Source organism: Chionomys nivalis, chromosome 10 (genome assembly GCF_950005125.1).
Source record: "Chionomys nivalis chromosome 10, mChiNiv1.1, whole genome shotgun sequence".
Taxonomy (NCBI): domain Eukaryota; kingdom Metazoa; phylum Chordata; class Mammalia; order Rodentia; family Cricetidae; genus Chionomys; species Chionomys nivalis.
In genome coordinates, this window is record NC_080095.1 from 58,055,941 (window position 1) to 58,073,481 (window position 17,541).

General features: G+C 42.0%; 2 protein-coding genes and 1 non-coding gene across 4 annotated transcripts in view; 1 reads left to right on the forward strand and 2 right to left on the reverse strand.

Annotated features, from left to right (window-relative positions):
- The window catches only part of Togaram1 (TOG array regulator of axonemal microtubules 1), a 64,595-nt gene extending 51,145 nt beyond the window's left edge, over window positions 1-13,450 (reverse strand). For both annotated transcript variants that reach the window (XM_057782758.1, XM_057782757.1), the window contains exon 1: window positions 11,198-13,450. In XM_057782758.1, the coding sequence (XP_057638741.1) occupies window positions 11,198-13,240 (2,043 nt within the window). In that variant the 5' untranslated portion in view covers window positions 13,241-13,450. The remainder of the gene's footprint in view (window positions 1-11,197) is intronic.
- LOC130883261 (U6 spliceosomal RNA) lies at window positions 7,498-7,602 on the reverse strand. Its single transcript, XR_009057947.1, has one exon. It is a non-coding gene; the product is annotated as a U6 spliceosomal RNA (small nuclear RNA).
- Window positions 13,451-13,694: 244 nt separating the features above from the next.
- Window positions 13,695-17,541, forward strand: part of Klhl28 (kelch like family member 28) — a 33,081-nt gene continuing 29,234 nt past the window's right edge. The window contains exon 1 of the mRNA XM_057782885.1: window positions 13,695-13,814. The gene's annotated coding sequence lies outside the window, so the exon portion shown is untranslated. The remainder of the gene's footprint in view (window positions 13,815-17,541) is intronic.

Here is a 17,541-nt window from a genome sequence, read left to right on the forward strand (position 1 = left end):
GAAAAAAACGTTCATAATAAAGTACATGAAAGGCTGCACACTTGGAGGCTGAAGTGTCTTGATGGTTAAATGTTCTCACTGCTATCCCAGCACACACATGGCAGCTCACAACTATAAGTCCAGTTCCAGTAGTCTCTGCTTACCTCTGCAGAGGAACCACACATGCACATACATAGGCACAGGCAATACACTTAGACAAATACAACATTTTCTAAAGGGGTACACTTTCATTTATGAAAATAAGACCTGACCTTCATATACAAATTAAAACAATAACAAATAACGCCTTTAATCCCAGCACTTGGGAAGCAAAGGCAGTTGGATCTCGGGAAGTTGGAGGTCAGCCTGGTCTACAAAGTAAGTTCCAGGACAGCCAGAGTTGTTATACAGAGAAAGCCTATCTCAAAAAACAAACAAACAACAACAAAAAAATCTCAAATATTGACTACATGAAAATCTCTTTAAACAGTGAGATTGCAAAAAAAAATTATTTTTTCCTATTCTGCAAATTTTTTATGTGAATATATACAATTTTTATAAAAAGAGTTGGGCAGTGGTTATGCACATCTTTAATACCAGCACTTGGGAGGCAGACACAAGCAGCTCTCTTGAGTTCAGCCAGCTTGGCATACAAAGTGAGTTCTAGGACAGTCAGAGCTGTTACAGAGATGAACCTTATCTCAAAAAAACCAAAAAATAAAAAAAAAATGAGTAAGAGATATTAAAGAGCTGGGCACTGTTGGTGCACACCTTTAATCCCAGCACTTGGGAGGCAGAGGCAGACAAAGTTCTTTGAGTTCGAGGTCAGCCTGGTCTACAAGAGCTAGTTCCAGGACGCTAAGGACTGTTACACCTGCTTCAGAGTGTCGTACATTCAATAGGATGGCTCATTCCTTATCTGTCTTGCACTTTGCTCTAGAACCTTGCTTTGCTTCTCTTTCAGCTTTGAGGTATTAGCAAGCTTTGTCTTACTGGTTTCATCTATTACTATTCCTTAAATGAGCAAGAGCTGATCTTTGTAGTGTCTGAATGAGGCCCAGCTGGTGGTGTTTGCAGAGGCTTAGGAGGTATGGCCTTGCTGGAAGAAGTATGTTTTAATCTATCTTTCTACCTACCTACCTACCTACCTACCTACCTACCTACCTACCTACCTTCCTTCCTTCCTTCCTTCCTTCCTTCCTTCCTTCCTTCCTTCCTTCCTTCCTTCCTTCCTTCCTTCCTTCCTTCCTGTTTTTTGAGACAGGGTTTCTCTGTAGCTTTGGTTCCTGTCCTGGAACTACCTCTTGTCTCAGGCTGGCCTCGAATTCACGGAGATCCGCCTGCCTCTGCCTCCCGAGTGCTGGGATTAAAGGCCTGGGCCCCCAGCGCCTGGTTGTTTTAAGATTTCATTCCAGTTTGTGTTCTCTGCTTTATGCTTTAGGGTTAAAGCTTTCTGCTCTGGCAGCCTGTCTCCATGTCTCCCCCACCATCATGGATGCCCATTCTGCAACTGTCAGCCTAAATAAACTGCTGTCATTGGTCCTGGTGTTTGTACAGCAACAGAAAAGTAACTAATGCAGTCGCTAGCACTCTGTTACTCTATATGCCTCTCGATAGGGAACCCATCAGCTGGGCTTCAGGGACGGTCTCACTGCATGGCTTCCAGAGCTGTCCGTTTCATTCTTTTCAGGCTTCCTAGCAGTGTTGAACATAACTAGTATAGGCTCTTCCTTCACCAGAACTTTGGGGCCATCTATGGCCATTCACAGGTCTAATATGCCTTTAGTCCCTCTTGTTCAATTGTAGAGCTATTGCCATCCTTTCTTCATTTTATTTCAGCAATTTATCAGTATATCCTTTATAGAATTTCTTGCATCCATCTTTCACTTGTCAAATCTCAACACGTGCTAATTCTCATAAACAAAACAAACAAAAAATCGGCTTATACTGAAGCACTCCAATGAGCATCTAATTGATCTTTAAAATTTTTAAATTAAATTATGATTTCATGGTGTCTTATCACATCATTAATGATTGGCATATTAAAAAGAGCTAAAAGAGCTAAATAAACACTCATCAAATTAATGACACATTTAAAAGCATTTGTTAAGCACAAAGGCAGTTTTAATGACAACCAGGATACACAAACACACATACACACACACACACATCAGGTGTTACATCTATGAATAATCATTAATGGTTTTTAGAAATTTATTCCAACTTTTCCTTTCATGAATGCCTTGAAACTTACAACTTAAACTAATTCTATTACAGATTTGAAGCAAAACTGTATCCATCTATTAAAAAAATAGGAACTTTTTTTTTTTTTCTTTTTTTTGGTTTTTTCGAGACAGAGTTTCTCTGTGGCTTTGGAGCCTGTCCTGGAACTAGCTCTGCAGACCAGGCTGGTCTCGAACTCACAGAGATCCGCCTGCCTCTGCCTCCCGAGTGCTGGGATTAGGAACTTTTTTATATTAAACTAATGAAGTAATTATGATTGACTTTAAACTTATAGTGATATTTTATTTGTTTTAATACATAAAGCTTGCCTGAATATCAGAAGGGCAAAGCTTAACCACTAGAGGTCAGGCAGTGGTAGCACACACCTTTAATCTCAGGAGAGAGGTAGAGGTGGGTGGCTCGTAGAGTTCAAGGTCACCCTGGGCAACACAAGATCAATGCAGAAACAAATCCAGGTGGTGGTGCCTCACACCGTTAATCCCAGTCCTAGGGAGTCACACACTTCTAATGCACTAGAGGGAATATAAAATACGAGGAAAGAGAGGCTTAGGCTGCTTAGTCTGAAGTCACCAAGCCTTGGTAGTGGTGAGACCTCTCTAGTGGCTTGGCTGCTTTGCTTATCTGGTTTTCAGGTTGAACCCCAATATCTGACTCTGGGTATTTATTATTTGTGTTACATAAACTTTGTAATTACATTATTAACTGTGAAAATTGATACAGTGTCAAGGAGGGCTGAGGATACAGAAAAGAACAGTACAGTTTCCTACCATGCGTGTGAGACTCTACATACAATCACAGTACTACAGACACACAACAACAAAAGCATGGACACACACATCACACACACAGATGTAAGGAGTCTGACTTATGTGTGTAAGGAATTGAGAAATTCTAACACCATTCAAAACGTGGTTTCAATCCACCAGAGATATTCATTCAAAGTCAAGCAGACTCATTTTCAATCCACCAGAGATATCCATTCAAAGTCAAATGGCAGCAAACAGGTAGATACTCAGAATTACAACCAACAGGCGAAACTTCTAAGCAGATAGCTGTGAGGCAGACAGAGGTAGAATAGGGAAAAGAACTGTTAATTAACAAATTGCTAGCGGCTCAATACCAGCAACTGGGACAAGCTAAAACTCTAGGGGCAGGAGCAATTCACAGCGGAGTCCCTGCTCCTCTCTGAGTTTCCCTCCAGGAACTCTATCATGACTTCACACTGCATAGTAAAGGAAAAAGTTTAGTGTTTCTGGCAAGGAAAGAGAAAATATTACCAATTATTTTGCAATACACAGAGCTTAACTAGGCCTGCCCCGAGGAGCAGCTTTTCCTTTTAAGCAAAGCTGATGTGCTGAAGTCCCCAGCACCTGGTGACCCAACAGAAGGGAACTGGTCAGTGACAGTTCCCTCTGGGTAACCTCTGCTACACAACTGGCTGGAAAGCTGAAGGCTTAGGTGAATCTCGGAATCCAGAGCACAGGTATCCCCAAGTTCTCATTACAGGACTAACGAACACTTCCCCCACACTTTAACAGCACTTACCACTTACTTTTTCTCTAATACACCAAAGTCAACTCTCAACCAAAACTTATAAGGCACACTAAAACAAAAAACAAAACAAAAGAATCCTAAACCAAACCAAACCTAGTAAGAAAAACATCACAGTTAGAAGAAAACGAACAAGCATTAGACCAGCATCAAATATGGCAACAAGGCTGGAATAATTAGACCATGATTCAAACAGAAAAAAAGGAAACCTATAATTAACATGTAAGAGGCTATAAAGGAGAAAGCAGACAAAAATGCAAGAACATGTTAATATAAACTGAAATTTGGCAATTGTGAGAAAGTAAAGAAAGTAAGACAAAAAACATTGAGAGAAGTGGGAATGTCATCAGTGTGTGCTTTACATGGTCTAGACAACAGCAACTTTAAAATGAAAGCGCTGAAAGGGGAAAAAAGAGTAAAAAAGAATATACAGAATATGCAAAACTGTGGGAAACTATAAAAGGAGCAACAAACATATAAAAAAGAGCAAAGTGAGAAAATAATGGCTGAGAATGTCCCTAAATTAATGTCAGAAACCCAATCACAAATCCACAAAGCTCACAGAACACCAATGCAGATAAATGCCACAGAAACTATGTGTGAGCATATCATTTTCCAGCTATAGAACAGAGAATCAAAGACAAAGAACACTGCAGGAGGAGGAGGAGAGAAAAAACACGTGATTTACACAGACCCGGGTAAAAATCACATCCAACTCCTTGGAAATCATGGAAGTGAGAAGAAAGAGAGCAAAATACAATGCCAAGAAACAGGAAGGGAAAATCAACAAAACACCACCAACCTAGAACTCTGAATCTTGGGAAATCACCCACAAAAAGGACAAAAAGACATCCACAGACAGATAGAAATTGAGGCAAACTCCCAATAAGACCTTGTGTTACAACAAATGTTAAGAGTTCTTCATATAAAAAGAAAATTCAATAGGTTAAGTCCTTGACATACACATGCAAGTGTGCGCATGTGGACACAGACACACACACACACACAGATGGAGACAGGCAGACAGATTGACAGACACAAAGTACACTAGAAAAACAATTAATGAGGTATAATAAAAATTTCCTTTATTCTTTTCTCAAATTTCTATTTTATGTGTGTGGGTGTTTGGTCTGCATGTATATCTTTACACCATGAATGCATATGTTGTACAGAGAGGTCGAAAGAGGGTATTACAAATGCTTGTGAGCCACTATGTGGGTGCTGGGAACTGAACCCAGGTCTTCTAAAAGAGCAGCAAGTGTGCTTAAGCTTTGAATCATATCTTCAGCTCCTATTTTTCTTGTTCTTAGTTGCTCCAAGAACAACTCCAAACAATACTATTAATATTTCTATTTATCATGTCTGTAAATGCATACTACAAACTCTAAGGCAAAACCACAGTTAGAAGAAAACAAACAAGCATAAAATATAGAGAATAAATAAAAGAGAAAAGAAAGAAAGGAAGGAAGGAAGGAAGGAAGGAAGGAAGGAAGGAAGGAAGAAAGGAAGGAAGGAAGGAAGGAAGGGAAGGAAAAAATTGAAGAGCAATTGATATGCTTTGAAAAAGAAGAAAACAGAATCATAACAATTCCCAATTAAATCTACAAAAGACAAAAAATGTTAAGGAAGAAATCAAAAGATAAGCAACAAATAAAACATATGGTATATACTAATCCATCACATTAAGTGTTAATGGTGTAATCTATACCAATTAAAACACAAGATGAGCTATGGAGAGGGCCCAGCAGTTAAGAGCATTTATGTGCAAGCAGGAGGTCCAGAGTTCAAATCTCCAGAACACACATTAAAAAAAAATAGAGCATGACTGAGCGTATGTTGGTAACCCCAGTGCTTCAGGGACAGAGACAAGAGACTCTGAAGATTGCTGGCTATTTTCAGAGACCCTGTCTGAAAGGAATGAGGCAGAGTCATAAAGTACATAACAGATAGCTCCTGCATACACACACAGCATATAGATCATACATATACCATACTCACACAAAAGAAACAATTTAAAAGTTGTCTGAGTAAAATAAAAGCAAAACACAACACTCTATTTTCTACAAGAAAGCAATTTTAAATATACTAATGGATACACATTAAGTAAAAGTATAAAGATATATTATGCTACTATGAATGAAAAGAAAGCAGCATGGGACTGGAGAGATGGCTCAGCAGTTGAGAGCACTGACTGGCTGCTCTTCCAGAGGTCAGGGGTTAGATTCCCAGCATCTGACTGGCAGTTCATACTGTCTAAAACTCCAGGTTCAGAGGATCCAACAACACCCTCTTCTGGCCCCCAGGAGCAATGTATGCATGTGTGGTACACATCATACATACTGGCAAAATACTCATACAAATAAAATTTTAAAAAGGAAATCAGACAAGACTGTGTTAATTTCAGACAGAGTGAACTTCAGAGCAAAAAAAAAATTATTAGCCATAAAAGGAATACTATATGATAATATACTTGGGATCAATACTCCAAGAAAATAAAATCATCTAACATCATCTTTAATTACATAGTGTCAAGTTATGTGATGGAAATATGAGCAAAACTGCACAGAGAAATAAATGAATCTAGTATTACAGTTGGAGACTTCATCATACCTGTATCAGAAATATGGACAGATCCTATGGAACAAAGCAGAAAGCACTACTGAACTCAACAACATGAACGAACTGGATATAATTAACAGCTACAGATAATTTCATCAAGCAAAAGATTAGGTATTCTTCTCAAGCTCACAAAGGACATTTGTCAACATTCTAAGCAGGCTATTTAAGTGTGGGCAGGGAATTCACAAATCACCTGCACTTTCTTTTTTTTTTTTATTAATTAATTAATTTAATTATTAAAGATTTCTGCCTCTTCCCCGCCACCACCTCCCATTCCCTCCCCCTCCCCCAATCAAGTCTTCCTTCCTCCTCAGCCCAAAGAGCAAGCAGGTTTCTCTGCCCTGTGGGAGGTCCAAGGACCACCCACCTCCATCCAGGTCTATTAATCACCTGCACTTTCCATTGCGGCTACCATCCTAACTCTGCTCTAAAAACAAACAGTAACAATAAAAATACATATGTACACTTTTAAAATATGTACATTTTCAAATGCGTATCTATTTAGTCCATGTCCTCATTTTACATAACTTACAATGGATTTCTACAGGCATTTCTGAATACATATCCACAACTTGATTACTATGATAAATTTCAGTTTCACCACAGAAGCTTTCAATGTAAATTCATCCAAACTAGCATTTCAGAAATGTACTCATTTTCTGATTTCTGTTGTTATGATCAGCACCAGAACCATTTTATTATTAGTATTAGCATTTTGATATAGATGTCCTGTAGCCCTGTTTGGCCTTCAATTCACTACGTAGTCAAAGACCGCCTGCCTCACCTCCTAAGTGCTAGTATTATAGGAATGTGCCACCACACCATACCCAGCCAGAACAGAATCCACTTTTTAACACTTATTTCTCTTTAGCACTTATTTCTTTTTAGTTTATTTTTTTTTAAAAAACAATGTTTTCTCATTTTACATATCAATCCCAGTCTACTCCATTCCAGCCTCCTGCTGCCTCTACCTTCCTACCCCACCCCATCCCCATCCACTCCTCCAAGAGGGTAAGGTTTCCCAGGGGAAGTCAACAAAGTATAGCACATTGCTTTGAGGCAGAACCAAGGCCCTCCCTACTATATCTAAGCTGAGCAAGAGAAAAAAATATGGACCACCTCACAGATCTGCGTGTCATCCTCGCGCAGGGCCATGCTAATCTTCTCTGTATGTTCCTAATTTAGTACATGTGCTGCCGAAGCGAGCACCAGAACAGAATCTTAATATACTCATTAAACATCTTAGACATCTTAGACACAGGGCAAGCAGCCCTAAGAACAATTCTTACAGAAAGTTAACTACTGCCAGTTCATGTTTATAAAACATGGCAGTAATCATATAAACAGACTATATAAATCTGAAAACTATTTTCAAAGCAACCTATACATTTCGGAATTGGAGGGCCAGGAAATTTGGCTTAGCAACAAAGTACTGGCCTAGCAAGTACAAGCCCTGAGTTCAATCCTCAGTACAAAAATCAAGCAAACAAAAAAGACGAACTGGACATACAGCCTAACAGAATGCGTACCTAGTATATTAAGGCCCTAGGTTCAACCCCAGCACCGCGACAACTAAATAACTAAATACAACCCTTTGGGAGAACAGGCGAGAAATGACAACACCTAGAGGTCAGTTCCATCCGCCTCAGTGCTGCGTGTGGCAGCAAGTCTAAATGTCAAAATGCATTATGCAAGCTGTAAATCCCTGACTTACAATTTTTATTTTATGGTGGTGCAAAAGCAATATGCACTCATTAGAAGCAGTACTTTAAATTTTGGTCCTTGGCCGGGCGATGGTGGCGCACGCCTTTAATCCCAGCACTCGGGAGGCCGAGTCAGGCGGATCTCTGTGAGTTCGAGACCAGCCTGGTCTATGGAGCTAGTTCCAGGACAGGCTCCAAAGCCACAGAGAAACCCTGTCTCGAAAAAAAAAAAAAAAAAACCAAAAAAAAAAAAAAAAAAAAAAAATTTTGGTCCTTCCTTGCAATGCTGACCAGTACCAAGTTAGCCCCAGGGTCATAAGCAGAAATACCCTCTTCTCCACAGTTTACCAGGCCTCTAAGCTATGACGTTCAGTAGGCCAGATATTTATAAAATTTTCAAGTTACGAGAAGGCTACTGGGGTATAAATCCATCATAAGGAGCATCAGTATTTGCTCTGCCAAAGAATAAGATTATTTAAAGTTTTATTGGTTGTTAGGTTTTTGCTTTTATTTCATTTTTGTAGTGCTGGAGAAGAAACCAGGGGCCATGTCAGGCAAACATTGTGTCACTGAGCTACATCTCCAACTCTTTGAAGAGTCTTAATAAAACTATGTGACAATTCAAAGTACACAAATAACTATGGACCTAGACATATGCCTTTAATACCAAAATTCAGGAAGTGGATCTTTGTGAGTTCAAGGCCAGCCTGGTTTATATAATAAGTTCTAGGACAGTCAGAACAACAGAGACCCTATCTCTTGGAGGAAAAAAACAAAAAATAACACCAAACAAACCAAACCAAACCAAAAAAACAACAAAAAGAATCACAAAGAAATCTTGAACTTCATTTACAATGATGTTGGAAGTTAGGCTCTTGGTTACAAAAGAAGGAAGACTAAATACGGAATAAAAGAAAATGGCAAAGAACCCGCACGGCCCAATTCAATTGGGATTATTTAGGAGCTTGTTTTAAAGAAGATACTTCTTGGTTCTCCCCACTGAAGGACTGATCTGTAATAGCAAGAATTAGTACTGAGTGAAACCATATGCAGAATTTGGTTTTGAAATAGTAATATTGCCAATATTAGGATCCTACGGGAAAAAAAAAACAGCAGATTCCAGTGTGAAACTAGAAAAATACCAGGTAAACCTTGGTACTTAAGAAAATACTCAAATACTAGTCATGCCCAAAGATCGCAGGAGCCAGTCATTGGTCAAACATGGGTATTTTAGCGTCAAAAACCTTAACTTGATGACCAACACAAAATGAACTAAATGGTATTTTGGACAGGTTTTATCCCATAGTACTTTGTCTGAGTATTTTTTTTTAAACCTTACATCTTTTGCTTATATGTTATGGTTTTTGATATGTGTTCGAGTGTTTCTTGTGCTTTTTCTTTGGCTTTTTTTTTTCCTGTTTATTTATTTTGTCCTATTCTGGATTGTTATTTTTTAAATGCTTCTTGTTTATTTCCTACTGGGAGAAAAACTGTAGATCTGGGTGGGTAGGGAGCTGGGAGGAGTTGGAGAGGAGAAACCTTGATCAGAATATATTGTATGAAAAAGATTTTCAATAAAAAATTGAATTGCAAATAAATTTTTAAAAACTTAATTTGGGGTTGGAAAGAAGGTTCAGCAGTTCAGGGCTCTTGCTGCTTTTACAGAGGATAGAGTTCTATCCCCAGCACTTACACCGCCAGTCAATGAATCCTATAACTTCTCTAGCTCCACCAAATCTGATACCCTCTTCTGGTTTCCACAGGCATGTACACACATGAACATACATGTACACACACACACACACAGAGACAAAGAGAGAGAGAGAGAAATCTTTTAACAAAAACAAACTCAATTTTAAGAAGCAAAAATTAAAGATAGATTAAAATAATTACACATAAAAAAGAATTTTAGGCAACAAATACAGAAGAAATGCTTTTTGTCTTTAATTACACTCTTTGTAGCCCTCAATGCAATAACTAATAGAAGTAAAAATACTTACTGGATGTCAAAAACAATGAATAAAACATTGTTGAGGTATTTGTAGGGTCTCAATGTAACATCTACAGTAACAGGGAAAATATACCTTTATATTGGATCTTGTTGTCAGTTTAGATCAAATGACAAAATGATGTGTTCCTCAAGGTGGGGCAATCCCACTGTGTGGTATCCATTACTTAGATAATATATTTGCTAAGAATTTTTATCTTCAGTCTAATCATACAGAAACAATCAGATAACAATTGCCCCAGCCTTTGGGAAGAAAAGGGGCCAGCCATGGAAAAACATACAAATCCCACAAACAAGCAGGGACATAACACTAGATAAAAAGACAATAGTCACAACATCCATGACTGGATCTTGATGATAAAAGCAAAATAAAAAATAAACAACACAGTTTGGGAACAGATAAAGAAATTTAAATAAAAGCTATATACTATTCAATTACTATTAATATTCTGAAGCACAGCAATACAGTTATAAAATAACTTATTTTAGGGGATTATGTCAAAATATTAAGGAATGAAAATCAAAATTTGTGCTATTTACTATCAAACGGTTCATAAAATAGGGAGCAAATATTGCAAGATGTTAACAGGCAAATAAAGAGCAGGAACATGAGTAGTCACTTACCCTAAATTTACATGTAGATTTGTAAATTTTAAAATAAAAACTTTTCAGGGACAGGAACCTGAGTTCAAAGGTCAGAACCCAGGAGGCTTTTTTGATTTGCTCTAGTGGGATTATTCTCCTTGCGCCGGCTTTCCACAGCACTCTGTATTTCTAGTCTAGCACTTAACGGACAGGTGAACTGCCAGTTTGCAACCTTCTCCAGAAACCACTTGGCACTGGAATTAGTTCATCATCCAGTATGTACTAGGTATTTGGTGTCTGTTGTATGACTGAGTGACATGATGAAAATAAGCCATAATTGAAACCATTTATTGTCCCTATCATATTCATCCTCAAATTTAACCAAGAAGGAACCCTATCAAATGGACTTACATAACTCGTACCATTATAATGGATGTCCGTATCAGCACTTAATTCAAAATTTTAATTGTAAATTCTTTCATTTTCAACTCAAGAAAATTAAGCATACCTGCTCTGTATCTTTAGTGTCCTTTGAATCGGAGGTCTGGTTTTCTCCAGGCTGCTCGTTTTCCCATGGTAATTTATTTTTCCCTTTCCCAGCACTTAAGACCCTTCGGGTACAGATCGTTGGGCTGTAGGATCCATACAGCTGCATGCTGTCCCTCGTGTGGTCACCACAGTAACAGTGTGCACTCTGAGTTCTGTTTCCAGACATAAGCCAGTCTGTATCTGCACCATGTGCCAAACGGCTGGACCTACCCTGGGCAGAAGATGGCATGAGGCTGGCATACTCCACAAATCCCTGCTCTGTTAGCCGTGGCAGAGTCTTTCTAGCCAATCTGGCCTGCACGGCGTTCATCACTCCATCTCCGTTATCTTGCAATTCAACAGTATCTACAGCTTTAAAAAGGACATTGGTTTTCCCTGAGCCCATTGATGACGCCAAAACAGCAAAGGCTTCTAGAGCTGCCTGGCGTACCCTGCGTTTGCTATCGACAAGAGCTGGAGCAAGATCAAAAGACAGTTTGGGTAAGTCAAAATCCTCACTGGGATAGGTCAGGAGGGAACAGATGCAAATGTTCACTACTTCCTCTCTGACCCTGGAATGTTTATGTTTAAGATTTTCCAGGAGCAAACAGAGCACCTGCTGAGGGCCTACTTCTTTCATTAGCTTTAGAAAGATCTTCATGTATTCCTGCTTGATCACCAACTTGTTGTCGGCCAGCACTTTCACAGAAGCTGCTATAACTGGTCCCAAGAACTGTTGGACCTGCTCCCCCAGGCGAATAACCAGCAAATGCAGAACTTGAAGTGTGCCATGGACCACTTTGAAATTGGAATCGTCTAACAAATTATACAATAGGCTAATGAAACCAACAAGACTAGAATGAGGGGTAGAACTTGGGTTAAATTTTCCCAGCAGCTGTTTTAGTTCTTCAACAGCCTGAGTCCTGTTCTTATAGTCTTCCTGATCCAGCAATCTCGCGTGCAGCTCCTGAGGAATAATCCCGAATTTCAGATTGCTATTGGAAAAAGTCGCTATACAAGGGGCAGGATCTTCGGAAAACCCAGAGGTTTCAAGCTCCAAATAATAAGGAACCTGACTTCCAAACTGGGACTCCAGGCGGCGATTGTAGTGCCTCCGGAGAGCAGAGGGCAGACGAGAGATGTAGGATTGAAACCTCTCTTGACCAAGCCGTTCCCCAATTTGTTGAAGTGTGGAGAATGCTGTCTCTGATTCTTCTTCCATCTCTTGATCGCCAAGCTTTCGGGCCAGAGATATTATTACTTCAGTGAGATCCAAGCCCAGCAATAAATCCTCAGGAGTAAGCAAGACAGGGAGCAACAGCGCGGTGGATGCTCTAAGCCGGGCATCTGGACTCTCCAGGCCTTGTATAAGCGTTCTAAGTACTTGGCCGGAACTGCGCCTCAGACATATATGCAGGATCTGTAGCGCATCCTTCCGTAGGGCTGGATTATCTTCTCGTAACGAGACAACTAGTTGGGGCAAAAGCGCTAAACTAAAGGCCTCTTCCAGCTGACCTGCCTCCCCCTGGCCCCGAAGAACGTCCGAGAGGAGCTGCAAGCAGAGCCTCTTCTCATCACTCCCGCCTTCCACCAGCACTCGGCCGAGCGCCCGATACAAGGCTTCCTTGCGGCGGGGAAAGCCGAGCCGGCCGCCCCGCCGCGGTAAGGCAGCCTGCAAAGCTTGGAACGCCTCGGAGGGATCCGGGGCGGTGCGCAGGAGTTGAAGGAGCCGCGTCTCCTCCTCATCTCCTCCCGACAGCCCACTCCCGGGCCCCGACCAGCTACTGGACACGGCCTCCGCCGGCAAGAGCAGGGTCGAGGTCAGAGGCGACGGCGTCGAGGGGCAGGAGCCGTGATCCCCGGCAGCCCCGCGGCAGTAGTAGTTTTTCTCGCCTCTCATTGTGCCCCCAGCTCGACGCCCATCAGTCCCTGGAGCGGAAGGACGACTGCGGCTCGGGAGGCGATAGGAACCCACGGCTGCAAGGGGCGGCGGCAGGAGCAGCTCGGAAGGCGCGGCCGCCATGGAGGGTCGTCGGGTAGCGACGGCTGGAGGGAACCATCGCCGTCTCGGGAGGGCTGGATGAAGCCCAGCCTTCCAGCTCCTCTCCGAGGCCCGAGGTGCAGAGATGGCGAGGAACGGCTCCGGTCAGCTGCCAGGCCGCTCGGGCCCTCCACTCCCGGAGCCAGCCTCCGGCAAAATGGCCCCCGCCTGTGCCCGGGACCCCACAGCCGCCACCCGGCGTAACCAGGGCCACCACGTGACCAAACCGAGCGCTTCCATGGTGATGCACCCAGCTCGGACCTCTTGACCCGGAAATCAACCTCCCGAGGTGCATTCTGGGTCGTGTAGTCTACATAGGGAGCGAAGCCGTGGCCCAAGACGCCTGGAAGAGGAAGTCGGAATGTTGGAACGCTGCCAGAGCGGTGAGGCGGGGTCAAGACCTTAAACGGAAATGACGCTTCCCTGCTCGGGGCGGAAGTTTCCCGCCCCACCCGTAAGAGTTGAGGTTTGACCAGCGCAAGTGAGATTCTTGTCCCGGTTCCAGTTTTCCGTGGCTCCTCCTCCTGTCATTGCAGGTGTTATTCCTGGGACTCAGGTATTTTCCGTTTTGCTTTTATCCCGTGGTGCAGGCTTTGGCCGAGTGTTGCCCGTGTGCACATGAGCCTGAGGAAGAGTCTGTACCGGAGCAGGCACAGAGGCGACATGTTCTGCAGGGTTGGTTACCATTGTAAGCGTTTACTCTGTACTCCTGAGTGAGATTCTTTCTTCCAGCAAACTACTCATCAGTACAGGAGAACCCAATCAATAAGACGTGGGTCTTATAGACAGAGTACTTTCCTTTTTTCTTTCTTCTTCTTTTTTCTTATGTAAAAAAAAATATTCCTAGTCTTTGGGGATCTTCCTTGTCCCGCCTTCCTCTTCCATGCTTCCTTTTCCTCTCGTGGCCTGATGGCTGTGGAGTGTTAAAGGCTTCTGTTAGTTTTCTTAAAGATGTGTAGAATCTGTACCTTCCCTATATAGCTAACTAACCACTTTGCATTAGACGAAGTGCTTCAGATCGTTCTAAGGTATCCTCTGTGGGACTCACCTGCACTTCTCCAGTCTCCCAGTAGGATCATCCAGCGTCTCTGCAGTCTTTCAGTCTCCTGGAGACGGAGATCGCTAGACAGTTTCAGTTGTGGTGCAAGTTCTTGCCATCACAGTCCTAAGAGAATTCTGCCCAGAGGATTTAGGGTTGATAGACATCATTTTAAACGAACTGAGAATGTGATGGCTGACGGATGTTTTCCCTTTTAAATGCAAGCATAAGGAGAATTAAGTGTATCGCCTGTAAGGTCAAACGCTTTGGGTATAAAAGAGCAACTTTTGTTTCTGTCTTTGAAACAGACAATTGCTGTACGTGGCTGGCCTTGAACTCCTGTCTCGGCCCTCTGAATGTTGAGATGACAAGTGTGCACTGCCGTTCCAGGTTTAAAGACAGATTGGGAGCCGGGCAGTGGTGGCGCACGCCTTTAATCCCAGCACTTGGGAGGCAGAGGCAGGCGGATCTCTGTGAGTTCGAGACCAGCCTGGTCTACAAGAGCTAGTTCCAGGACAGGCTCCAAAACCACAGAGAAACCCTGTCTCGGAAAAAAAAAAAAAAAAGATTGGGAGGGGGTAGGGGAAAGCAGACTTTTTAAAGAAATAATACAATTACTTTTCAGTGACCTAGTGGTAAAAGACTAAGTTTGGTTTAGCAAATATATTTTACTAGAAAAACAACAACAAAAACCCTGCTGTCCCTGCCCCTTTTCTATTTTTAGAGGCAGGATAAGGACAGGAATAAAAAACAAGAGATGACTGTTAACACCTGTCAGTGAGAAGGAGCGACTGCCAAGTGGCTGGGTCTTGGTAGAGCACTTGCCTAGTATGCAAGGTTCTGGATTATATTCAGAGTACTACGAAAAAAAGTGTGGGCTGGGGGCACAGAGTGGGAGGGTGGAGGAGAACTTGACAGATTCCTATTTCCAACCTAAAGTGCTTAAATGTATTGTTCTATTCATGTGTGCTCAGACTTCAGGAACCCAGTCCATATGAAAGGAAACAGGAGAATGATGTATGCATTAGAATGTACACATTAGAATGCCAGTTTATGTTGGAATAGAAGGTAATTCTTTCTGGGGATGAGAATTTTCAGGTTGAAAACTCCAGCATACTCTTCGTGTATCTAAGAACTTAGGAAGCCAAGTTACTAACCAGACTAAGGTTGTGTGGTAATCAGTATCAAAGAAAAGGGACTTATGTTTGAATAATTTCATGGCAGAAATATAAGAACGATCCTTTCCCTCTATAAAGAACACTACTTAAAAGACAGGGACCCATAAATTGAGCCAAGCAAAGCAAGATGAGTGCTTCTTCCTCTCAGGTCCCTGTAGCTCAATGTGTATTACAGAGTGTATTTACGTCTGTTATGTTACATCTCCTTGAAGATTTGGAAATACATCAGTTTGATTGTGGATATTTAGGAAATGAGACTTCACTGTCACGTGTCTTACTATCTGTTAGATGATCTTATAGAGTGTATATCTTGTTTAGTATATATTTTGTTTATATCTTAAAAGTACTTAAGTTTCTTTTAGTCTTACTTTTGAAGTCTTGAAGTCCTTTCTATGTTTACTAGAAAAGCATTCATGTGTAATAATAGAGTTAAGATAAAAAACAGTGTTTTTTTTTTTTTTTTTTTTTTTTTTTTTATTATATATTTTTTTTTTATTCTTTTTTAATTAAAATTTCCAACTGCTCCCCGTTTCCCATTTCCCTCCCCTCCTCCCACACATTGCCCCCTCCCCCCTCTCCCCTCCCCTATCCCCACTCCTCTTCTCCTCCCCCCAGTCCATTCCCCCTCCCTCTCGCTACTGAAGAGCAGTCCAAATTCCCTGCCCTACAGGAAGACCAAGGTCCTCCCACTTCCATCCAGGCCCAGGAAGGTGAGCATCAAAACAGGCTAAGCTCCCACAAAGCCAGTTCATGTATTAGGATCGAAACCTAGTGCCATTGTCCTTGGCTTCTCATCAGCCTTCATTGTCCGCCATGTTCAGAGAGTCCAGTTTCAACCCATGCTTATTCAGTCCCAGTCCAGCTGGCCTTGGAGAGCTCCCAATAGATCAGTTCCACTGTCACTGTGGGTGGGTGCACGCCTCGTGGTCCTGATTTCCTTGCTCATGTTCTCCCTCCTTCTGCTCTTCATTTGGACCTTAAGAGCTCAGACGGTTGATCCAAATTGGGTCTCTGTCTCTCTCTCGATCCATCGCCAGATGAAAGTTCCTGTGCCATTCTCCTTGGCCTCTCGTCAGCTCTCATTGTCCGCCACATTCCGAGAGTCCGGTTTTATCCCATGTTTTTTTCAGTAGCAGTCCAGCTGACCTTGGTGAGCTCCCAATAGATCGGCCCCACTGTCTCAGTGGTTGGGTGCACCCCTCATGGTCCTGACTTCCTTGTTCATGTTCTCTCTCCTTCTGCTCCTCATTATAACCTTGGGAGCTCAGTCCGGTGCTCCAGTGTGGGTCTCTGGCTCTATCTCCATCCATCGCTAGATGAAGGTTCTATGGCGATATGCAAGATATTCATCAGTAAGATTATAGGATAGGTTCATTTCAGGTTCCCTATCCTCAGGTGCCCCAATGAACTAACTGGGGACATTGCCCTGGGCATCTGGTAGCCATTCCAAGTTCAAGTCTCTTGTCACCCCTTAGGTGGCTCCCTTACCTAAGGTATGAGTTTCCCTGCTCCCCTATCCAACCTTTCTTTATCCCCATTCACCCCGATTCCCCCAGTTCCCCTCATCCTCTCCTTCACACTTTTCTCTCCCCATCACCCCTCATCCCCATCCCACCCCACCCCCAAGATTCCAATTTTTTGCCCATCAGTCATGACTATTTCCCATAGCTGGGAGGATATCTATATGTTTTCCCTTGGGTTTACCCTCTTGTTTAGCTTCTTTAGGATCACAAATTATAGACTCAGTGGCCCCTATCCATGGCTAGAAACCAATTATGAGTGAGTACATCCCATGTTCTTCTTTTTGGGTCTGGGTTACCTCACTAAGGATCGTATTTTCTATTTCCATCCATTTGCATGCAAAATTCGAGAAGTCATTGTTTTTTACCGCAGAGTAGTACTCTAATGTGTATATATTCCACACTTTCTTCATCCATTCTTCCATTGAAGGGCATCTAGGTTGCTTCCAGGTTCTGGCTATTACAAATAATGCTGCTATGAACATAGTTGGACAAATGCTTTTGTCATATGATAGGGCATCTCTTGGGTATATTCCCAAGAGTGGT